An 11,128-nucleotide genomic window follows, 5' to 3' on the forward strand; every position below is an offset into this window, starting at 1 on the left:
CCACGGTTTTGAGAAGAAAGGCAGAAAAGCACAAGACAATATAAAGTAAGTGAATAAGCAGTCTCTGAGGTTAGTGACCTAAAACCGCTTCTTCAGAAACCAGTTACCTGCATTTCGAGCACTTGTTTAAGGGGTGGTGCAGGAGGACTGGTCTCTCCCTCAGGGAGGGGAATATCAGCTCTATTAATTTCCTGCACCAAATATGCTGTGGAAATAAAAGTTAAACAAATTAGACTCAAAAACTTACTACAGGACATTTCAGTGAGAACATTTTACATCCCAACCTTTCCCAGGTCATCTAAAAACTAATGTCTAAATGCATAAAATCTTGCCTGTCGCAACTGACTGATAGGATGCCTTCTGCAGCCTTGTTTCCAAAGATCTGCAAAATAATGCTGCCTAGAGAGATCAGCGTGCAGTGACAAAACAAACAGTAACCTGGATACACATTTTCTGAAATTCCCCACGTCCTTCATTTCTAAAACTCTAGTTAAAGAACTTTGGAGTCACAGCTGCCTCTGCACCTGTATAGGAAGCAGAAGGTTAAGGACACACTTGGAAGTGCAGGAATAATCCAATGATAGACCTATAATCGTCCCCACCAGAGACGTTAGTGCAACCTCCCTGCAGACACCATTAGGAGGAAATACACATCCATCAGGAAAAACACATCCTCTATCAGTCTCCTCTATAAGGAGGAGACCACAGGACAGAAAGTCAGGTTCTCCTGAGTCCCCAGTTAGCCGTGATGTTTTAACTTAGAGCAACTTACACTGCCGTCTCTACTTACATTAAAAACTAGATTCATGAAACTAATAATGAACCAGCCAAAAAAAACTTAATTTCTTTAGTTTACATTTTCAATTCCATGAAGCGTTCTTTTCCTTAGGATAAAAGTCATAATACCTGGTAAAGTCATTACCAGATATAATATTTTGGAGAAATGTTAACTAGTTATTTTATTAGAAAGAGAGAGAGAGAGAAAGAGAAAGAAAGAAAGGAAGGAAGGAAGGAAGGAAGGAAGGAATAAAGGGAGAAAGAGAGAGAGAAAGGGAAGGAGGAAGGGAGGAGGGAGGAAGAAAAGCGATGATGTCTTACCCATAAGATAGCAAAGGAAGCACTGGGTTTAACAGCTTTCTGGAAATGGATGTAAATTTTTTTTTTTTTTTTTTTTAATTTTTTTTTTTTTTTTTTTTTTATTTTTAAATAAATGTATTTATTTTTGTCTGCGTTGGGTCTTTGTTTCTGTGCGAGGGCTTTCTCCAGTTGTGGCGAGCAGAGGCCACTCTTCATCATGGTGCGCGGGCCTCTCACTGTCACGGCCTCTCCCGTTATGGAGCACAGGCTCCAGACGCGCAGGCTCAGTAGTTGTGGCTCACGGGCTTAGTTGCTCCGCGGCATGTGGGATCTTCCCAGACCAGGGCTCGAACCCGTGTCCCCTGCATTGGCAGGCAGATTCTTAACCACTGCGCCACCAGGGAAGCCCGGATGTAAATTTTTTTAACCTATCTTTTATACCTAAATTTACTTGAGAGTTCATTTTCTTTTTAAGTCTGCATTCTTTTTGAAATAGTCTAAGCTACAGGAAGTCCTGGACACATCTAATGTGTTGTCACTCCTGCCCCGCCTTTGAAAACTCATTCCGAATATACAACCTGTCCAATGACTTATATATATGGCAAGGATGGGGATGTGGTATCACCCTACCCTACATGATCCACACAAATAACTGGGACCTCAAACAATATGCAGACAACTAGACTTCAGATGACTAACAGGTTTCTTTCGATCTTAAAAACCCCCAATTAAAAAATATAAAATCCACAATAATTAACTGCTATTAGAAATCATTCCAAAAGTCATCTTCTCTCCCCTCCTCAACACTCTCACTCCCAGGTTTTTCTGTTCATCCCTCTAAAAACAAATTTGGTACTTTAGACAATTACTGGCATCGTTCCCCCCTCTCTATTTCAGTCAGAATTTCAAGGTTAGAATTGATAAAAACTATTTTATTTTAGGCTAAGACGTTAAAGGTTTTACGGCTGAGTTTTAATGGTTAACAGTCAGAGAACACTGATCTCTGCAAAGGAAGCCCTGAAAAAAAGGAAATTATAACCAATGTATCTGCCATTTCCTACCTCCCCTGTTCTCTGATAAAATTTTAAGTAATCTATTAATGTGTATACAATGTTTTTAAGTTATAATAGATTACAAGGGATTGGCTAAATAAATTATAGCACATTAATACCATAAAATACTATGCAACCATTATAAACAATGATGAGTCAATCTGTTTATTGACATGAAAAGATGTTAAAGTACCATCAAATGAGAAACAAAGCTAATAACAAAATAACCTGACCATTATGTATGTAAATCCTTACTTTTATAGATGAACAGTAAAAAAATATATAAACCTACATAATAGTGAATACATGAATGGTGAGAATATGGACGACTTCTTTTTTCCTTTCTACTTGTCTAGATTTTCTAATTTTTCTAAAGTGAACAAGGTTTACTTACATAACAATAATTATTTAAGTTATTAAAATAAACTTACCCAATATTCGCTCTAGTTCTTCACACCTCTTCACCTCACCAACAAATTTTCTTTGGAAAGAACTTACATTCTGGTTCAGCTGAGAAAAAGATGAAAATTTTGCTTTGAATTTTCTCCAATTTAAAAATAAATTCGATTTTATAAATAAAATATGATAGTCAAGGGTTTGGGGGGAAGCACATCCTCGGACACTACTGGATAGGAGCATAAACTGACACATCTTTTCTGGAAAGCGATTTGGCAACTGTTACCAAAAAACCAGCCTGAAAAGTATCCTCTGGCCCAGAAATATCCCATGAAGAAATTCAACCTAAAGGAACAAACTATGGATACGGACCAAAATGTATCTAAAAGAGCATCCACCTCAGGGATAGAGAAAAAATGCTTAACAGTGGAAAACTGGTTAAAGAAATCACAGTCTATATCCACACTGGGGAACACTACTCAGCAGTAAAAAGGAACAAACTGACACATCAACATCACAGAGGATGTTCAGAAACATGATGCAAATGAAAGACACAGAATACCACATATTGTGTGACTCCATGTCTATGAAATGTCCAAGAAAGGAAAACCTAGAGGCAGAAAGTAGGTTAGTGACTGCCTGAGTCTTGGGGTAGGGACGGGGATGACCTGTAAATGAGCATAAGGGACCTTATTGGGATGATGTGACGGCCTAAAACTGGATTGTGGCAATGGACGTGCTACTCAGAAAATTTTCTAAAAACCAACAAATTGTACGCTTGAAATGGGTGAATTTTATGATACACATCAATAAAGTTGGATAAAAATTATGGTTCAGTAATATAATTGATTACTATGCACTTATTAAAAATTATGTTTTAAATGATGAGGTATTTGATTATATTAAGAAATTATTATTAAAATTTTTAGGTATGATAATGGTATTGTGGTTATGATTTTTTTAGGGTCCTTACCTTTTAGAGATACTTATTGAAATATTTATGAGTGAAATTATACATCCGGGATTTGCTTCAAAATGATCTTGTCTGATGGGTGGGGTTTTTTGGGACCACACGACTTTTGAGATCTTAGTTCCCCAACCAGGGATCAAACCCGGACCCGGCAGTGAAAGCGCCGAGTCCTAACCACTGGACCTCCAGGGAAGTCCCACCATTGGTTTATAATATGGGTCCACAGTTCACTGTTCCCATATACTCTCCCCTTTACTTAAAATCTTATCAGGACTTCCCTGGTGGTGCAGTGGTTAAGAATCCTCCTGCCAATGCAGGGGACACAGATTTGAGCCCTGGTCCGGCAAGATCCCGCATGCAGTGGAGCAACTAAACCCATGTGCCACAACTACTGAGCCTGCGTTCTAGAGCCCACGAGCCACAACTACTGAGCCCCTTGCCACAACTACTGAAGCCCACGCACCTAGAGCCCATGCTCCGCAACAAGAGAAGCCACCGCGATAAGAAGCCCGCACACCGCAACAAAGAGTAGCCCCCGCTCGCCACAACTAGAGAAAGCCCGTGCGCAGCAACGAAGACCCAACGCAGCCAAAATAAATAAATTTATTAAAACAAAAACATCTTACTATATAAAGCTTAAAACCATAAAAAATTGTAAAACAATATTTACTAAAATGAGGAAATTAGTCATGCATGATTTATGTGTGAAAAAAGACTAAAGATATTATCAGTGTGGCTCCAATTATCTAAAAATACCTATGTACATACATTTTAAAATATTACTAGAGGGATTCCCTGGTGGTGCAGTGATTAAGAATCCGCCTGCCAATGCAGGGGACATGGGTTCAAGCCCCGGTCCGGGAAGATCCCACATGCTGCGGAGCAACTAAGCCCGTGCGCCACAACTACTGAGCCTGTGCCCTAGAGCCTCCGAGCCACAGCTACTGAAGCCCACGCGCCTAGAGCCCATGCTCCGCAACAAGAGAAGCCACCGCAATGAGAAACCCGCGCACAGCAACAAAGATCCGACGCAGCCAAAAATAAATAAATTTATTTTTAAAAATTAATAATAATATTAGAAAAATGTTTGATTGGACACTATGAACCAAAAAGGTAAAGTGTTTGTTTCTAGGTAATGGGATCATGGAAATTAGTATCTCATGCTTCCCAAATTTCCCACAATGGACGTATATTACTTTCACAATTTTTTAAATTACAGTAATCATTCATGTTGAAAGGCATTTGGGGCAAGAATTTTACCTTCACTCCATGCAGCATTATACTGGGCACTCTCAAAAAGGAGAATTAGAAACAGCTTGGCATGAAGCTGCTTGAACAACCTGAGAATGTCTATCCCAAAGGCTTGGTTCTTGTTCAGTTTTTGGAAATTTTTTTTAAAGAGTTAACCAGAAGAAAGATAAAAATTTGAATTTCACTTGTTTGTCACATTCGCATTCATTTCCGGAAGTCATATTAATCCAAAGTAGTAACCACTTTCGAGTCCTAATGATTCAGACACAATCTATCTCAATAGAACTAAGAATGAGCAGAGGAAGCTACCCATCAAAAGCTGTCTATTAACGACAGACATGACTTCTCAGTTTCACCGTCTTTTTCGTCAATATCAAACACTAACTCAAATTGGACACTATGGTTCCACACATAGAATCTTCACGAAGAGGCAAACTTCTGTGGCAACACCACACAGGATTGGATCTGACATCCACCGTCACCATCTTACACAGTACGTTAACTGGTTTTTTCTGTTGCATGGTTTCTTTTATAAAGTTTTGCTTCTATTTTCTTTTTAGGGAGGCACCTTTAATTCCAGGCTAACGCTATGAAGTACATTTTTTAAAATTATTTATTTATTTATTTAATTTATTTATTTTTGCTTGTGTTGGGTCTTCGTTGCTGTATGCAGGTTTTCTCTAGTTGTGGAGAGCCAGGGTTACTCTTCGTAGCGGTGCGCGGGCTTCCCATTGCGGTGGCTTCTCTTGTTGCGGAGCACAGGCTCTAGGCACGCGGGCTTCAGTATTGCAGCATGCGGGCTCAGTAGTTGTGGCTCGCAGGCTCTGCAGGCTCAGTAGTTGTGGCACACGGGCTTAGTTGCTCCGCGGCATGTGGGATCTTCCCAGAGCACGGATCGAACCTGTGCCCCTGCACTGGCAGGCGGATTCTTATCCACTGCGCCACCAGGGAAGCCCTATGAAGTACATTTTAATGCAGATTTGTTTTAACACTAACATTTAACCTAGAAAAACCAGCAGAGGCTGCCTGGTGCTGTTGTGACTGGTATCCACGCCACCCATCTTCCCACTCCAGCAGCTAACGGACAAAAGGTGAACGCTGTCCTCAAATTCCAGACGCTTAGAAAAGAGAGATGGACTTGCCCTTCACTGAGTCCTACTGGTGAGTTGAATAACCTTTCTTTTCCATGTCTTCTCTTTGGCTGTCACTACAGAAACCCTTGCCCTGCCTCCTCTCCCTTAGAAGGATCACTAAAAGGAAAGGCGGAAACTCTCCAGCCTGTGCAAATCAGAAAAGACGGATGTCAGGGATCCCACCTGGTGAGCACAAAGTCAGGAAGAAATTCCAGAAGAGCAGAAGTGTCAGGTGACAGAGCTTTCTGCACTAGCACTGGTGCTGCTTGACAGTCATCCCAAAGACACACACACACACACACACACACACACACACACACACACCCCTGAGCTCCGAAAACCTATCACACACACACACACACACACACACACACACACACACACACACACCCCTGAGCTCCGAAAACCTATCACACACACACACACACACACACACACACACACACACCCTGAGCTCCGAAAACCTATCACACACACACACACACACACACACCCCTGAGCTCCGAAAACCTATCTCACACACACACACACACACACACACACACACACACACACACACACACACACACACACACACACACACACACACACCTGAGCTCCGAAAACCTAGCATCACACAAAGAAGAGCTCATTTTAACACGGCAGCTTTATTTTACTTCTGGAAAAAGATGAACTGCACTTTCTTTTTCTTTCCCCAATTTTCAGTTTAAAAGAATCCCAAGTGTCCCCTACTACCTAATGTAATGGCACTCAATGAAACTTGCATCTTTGCGGTAATTAGGGTGTTTGTTCAAACCTCTAAGATTTAAGCTTGCTTTAAGCCTCTTGGCCTGAGTACTAACAGGATGGAAGAAATCTACCTGTTATAAAGAAGGAAGCCCATTTCTCTCACAACTGTTTCCTGAATCTTTCGGGTGCTACTAAGTCACAGCTCAGCACAGCAGCACCTGCCAGCAAAGTGGGCACCGCGTGCTGAAGCCCAAATGGCTCCAGGAACCAGGAAGAGCTGGGCCTTCTCTGCAGCCTCGCCTCCCACTCAGGAGTTTCTCTCTGACCTGGCAGTTGCCTTGTGAGGCCAACCCAGGGATCAACGACACCAGATCTTAGGTACGGGTGGTTCCCTCTTGAAACTAAGGAGCCCTCAGAAAGACGAAGGGAAACCAGAGGAGATGAAAGCTGGGTCCCAGGAAATAAAATGTTCATCCAAGTGAATTCCAGTTCAATTAGCAAAGGTCCTGCTTCATAATCTCCCTTTCACACTGCTCTTTTCCTTCATGGCACTTATCACAGTTCATAATCAGTGTCTCTCCTACATTGTGAGCAACAAAAACACAGGGACTTTGTCCACCCTGCTCACCCCTGAGTCCCCAGCACCAAACTCAGTGTCTGCAACAGAGCAAGCACTCAATGAAAGCTTGTTCATTCATTCCACAGAGGCATACTAGTGCCCACAAAGTCAGGGACTGTACTCAGGAATCAGGAATAAACAAGGCAGGCAAGGCCATTACCCCACCCCGGGGGGGTTGACAGTCCACGGTGGAGACAAACAATAAATAAACAGATATATAAACAAGGGTTTATTACTACTTGCTGGGAAGACAAGTCTCATTCAACAAATTCTGACTGCACTCCAACTCCTTCCTAGGCAGTGATATGTACATCATCAGGTATCGGTGAACAAAAACGACAAAAATCCCGCCCCTCAGGAGCTTACACCGAATTCATTCCCAGTTCAGGCTCCTAGCTCTTCCAGTTCCCTCCACCTGGGAACTTGTTCCCCCAGATCTTCCCAGCGCCGGCTCCTGCCCATTCAGGTCTCAGCCCAAGAACACTTCCTCAGAGAGACCTCTCTGACCACCCCCAACTGAGGCACTATCTCATCCCCCCGTTTTATTTTCTGTATAGCAAACATATTCCTGTTTACGTATTCATTTGCTTAATATTTCTCACGTTCCCCCTGCCCCGTAAGTTCCAGAAGGGCTCCAAGAGGCCTTATCAGAGTTGTTCTCCCGCTTAGCCCAGTGTCTGGCCCAGAGTCGGTGCTCCGAAGCATCAGATGGCACGACCCGAGTGGACGAAGACGACGCGGAGCGTTCCTAACTAACCCGGCCTGGGCTGCCGCGGACCGAACATTCGGCGACCCTGGGCTCGGGCCCCGCTCTGCGGAAGTTCTGGCCGGAAAGTGGACCTCAGCTTCCTCGTATGGGAAATGGGCGCCCAGGCGCCCACGGAAAGGAGGCCCGAGCGAAAGGCTCGATGCGGGAGTTCCGCGGGCAGGTGCGGCCCGCATCTCCCGGGCGACACTCACGTCTCGGAACTGGACCAGGCCCTTCTCGCCCAGGGCGCTGAGGCACTCGTAGGCCGTGCCGGACTGCAAGAAGAGCTGCGCCAGGCACATGGTCTCGCTCCGGAACAGGGACCCCATGGCTGGCCGGCCCGCGCCCCCGCGGGGCCCGAAGGGCGGCGGCGGCTCCGGGCCGCGCGGGCCCGCACGGTCAGCTGGGGCGGCCCGGAGCTCGGGCTTCTCCTGCGGCCTGGCCGTAGCCCCGCACCATGGGACTCCGGTCTGCACCAACTACCCCCGGTCCCGCCGCCGCGGACGCCGCTCTAGGCGCCGCCAGAGCCGCCCTCGAGGCCCCGCCCCCTGGCTACAGCCGGTTCCGGTTCCGCCCCCCCCCCCGCGCGCGCTTGGCCCCCCCCCCCCCACGCCGGCCGACCAATGGCGCCCGGAGTTGCGGACGACGGCGGCGCAGGCGGCGGGGCCAAACGGCGCAAACCCGGCGGCATTGCGGTGGGTCACGGAACCTGTCCGGACTCCGACCAAAAGCTGCCACTCGCTCCAATGTTCACAGCTTTTTAAAAGGAATTTTACTGAGTTTACGTGCCATAAAGTTCACCCGACTAGAGTATACAATTTTGTGATATTTAGTAAAGTTACAAAGTTGTGCAGCCATCGTCACGATCAATTTTAGAATATTTCCATCAACCCCAGGAGGATTCCTCCTGCTCGGCTGCAGTCAATCCCCTGCCCGTCCCCAAGCTCCGGGCAATCGCTAAACAACTTCTTCTCCATAGATCTGCCTGTTAGGATATTTCCTATCAACAGAATTACACCCTGTGCGGTGTTTGCAGCTAGCTCCTGCCGCTGGCTTTTCTCTGGGGTCCTGGCCTGTGTGCGGACCAGAAAGCAGGGTCTGATGCCAGGCTGCTCTTGCCTTATACGCTCCTGCACACAGCAGCTACAGAGATCTCTGGCAGGACGAAAATGGGATGTGAGCCTACTGAAAATCCTCTGGCTTCTCCCACCGCGTTCGGAGTAAAATCCAAACTTCTCACTACGGCCAGCAAGACCCCACCGGGTCTGGCCTCTGATTTCCACAAGCCCTGGTCTCCACCTGCCTGCCCTGGGCTCCCTTTGCTCCCCTACTCCTGCTTTCTTTCTCTTTCCAGGTGGGTGCACTTGAACTTGCTGACCCTTCCCCTGTCTCTGCCTAGAATACCCTTCTCCCAGACCTCAAAATTAGCTCCTACAAGTCTCAGCTCAAATGTCCCTGCCTCTGAGAGGCTGTTCCTGACCAGTAGCGGGAGTAGCCCTACCACCCCACTCCACCACAGTCCTGTTTTATTTTCTTCATAGCACCTACCACTGTCTGACATTATCTTCCTTTATTGCGGGTTTTCTCCCACTGGAAATGTAAACTCTGTGGACAAAACAAGTTGCCTGCCATTTCAGTAAACAAAGGATGTTGCAGCCATCAAGCCCTCAGCCACTGCAGCTGCCCCCAGTCGTTCACCCTGAGGGGATTCAGAATGGAGAAAAACAGGATACTGACCCTAGATAGTTAAGATGCGTATCAAAGGAAAATTTTCCATGACCCCAGACTCTTGCATCTTCCCATACATAGAAAAGCACTAAAATCCTTAATTTGTGATGACTGTTTTTTTATGATTAGCAGTAATCTTTTGATGTTCAACTACTTGGTTTTTTTTAAACAGAAACTCCTGGCTCTTCCTTTACCTCTTCCAAACAGCTCCTCAGCTGAGAGGCTGCCTTCCAGAGCTGTAGTCCTCAGTAAGATCCCCGAATAAAACAGAATTCTCGAGACTTCCCTGGTGGCGCAGTGGTTGCGAGTCCGCCTGCCCATGCAGGGGACACGGGTTCGTGCCCCGATTCGGGGAGATCCTACAGGCCGTGGAGCGGCTGGGCCCGTGAGCCATGGCCGCTGAGCCTGCGCGTCCGGAGCCTGTGCCCGCAACGGGAGAGGCCACAACAGTGAGAGAGGCTCGCGTACGGCAAAAAAAAGAAAATGAAACTCTCAACTTTCAGTTGGTGGGTTTTTTTGTTTTTTTCAGTCAACAGCTCCACTGGATGAGGGGCACTGTCTTGGTATCTCCAGTGCCCAGCACAGTAGCCACTCAATAAATACTTCCCAAATGCATATATGAATGTATAAACTTAGAAAAGGCAAAACCATAGTATGCTCCCGCCCCCTCCACCCCGTTCTACTGCCAGAGTTTTTCCCTTCTTGCGTACAAAATCACCCTAACAAAGCCCACAAAATCAGGCTAAATTACCTGTCATTTGGAAATTTTACGTTAACTTTCCAGAGCTAGTTATACCAACTGCCATAGAAAGACTTTCTGAATCTCTGCAATGAGTCAGTTGGGTATTTCGTTTTCTTTGACAAAAAAAGACAATTTCAACTCCTAGTGGGTGTAATCACCTCAACCCACAGAGATCCACATCAAAGAAAGAGGCAGAGGGGGGAGAAATCCAGTGTTTCCACGGTGTGATACAAACAGTGGTACTTGGGGGGAGGGATTTTTTATGTCATTTGTTACATGTTTAATATGAATTAGGAAAAAACAGAACTAGATTTGTAGATTTAGAGGGGAAGGAAGATTTGAAACTCCTCTGGGCAAGAATGCTGAGCGAAGATGCAACAGCCAGGAATTCCCTAGCGGTCCAGTGGTTGGGAATCTGCACTTTCACTGCCGAGGGCCTGGGTTCAATCCCTTGTTGGGGAACTAGGATCCCACAAGCCGCATGGTGCGGGCCCCCCCCCAAAAAACAAACAAACAAAATGCAACAACACAACGTAGGTAGCACCGGGATGTCAGGAGGCACTCAAAATTCAATCAAGCAGAGTGAGAGGGAAGAGACCCGCTTTTCAAAATTCAGTTTATCCACGGTGCACAAAGTCCATGTGAAACGATGACTACGTTTATCTGACCCACAAAGAAACCTC

The 11,128-nt window shown here is 45.6% G+C and overlaps 1 protein-coding gene across 7 annotated transcripts in view; it reads right to left on the reverse strand.

The window, feature by feature from the left end:
• The window catches only part of ATP6V0A2 (ATPase H+ transporting V0 subunit a2), a 39,038-nt gene extending 30,527 nt beyond the window's left edge, over positions 1-8,511 (reverse strand). For 2 of the 7 annotated variants that reach the window (XM_073789940.1, XM_033836742.2), the window contains exons 1-3: positions 8,188-8,510; positions 2,561-2,639; positions 108-205 (exon numbers count right to left, since the gene is read on the reverse strand). In XM_073789940.1, coding sequence (XP_073646041.1) covers positions 108-205; positions 2,561-2,639; positions 8,188-8,304 — 294 coding nt within the window. In that variant the 5' untranslated portion in view covers positions 8,305-8,510. Of the gene's footprint in view, positions 1-107; positions 206-2,560; positions 2,640-8,187 lie in introns of those variants that run through there. The other 5 variants (XM_073789941.1, XM_033836739.2, XM_033836741.2 and 2 more) reach the window with 5 other exon arrangements.
• Between the last annotated feature and the right edge of the window lie 2,617 nt (positions 8,512-11,128).

The sequence above is a fragment of the Tursiops truncatus genome, chromosome 13 (genome assembly GCF_011762595.2).
Source record: "Tursiops truncatus isolate mTurTru1 chromosome 13, mTurTru1.mat.Y, whole genome shotgun sequence".
Taxonomy (NCBI): Eukaryota; Metazoa; Chordata; class Mammalia; order Artiodactyla; family Delphinidae; genus Tursiops; species Tursiops truncatus.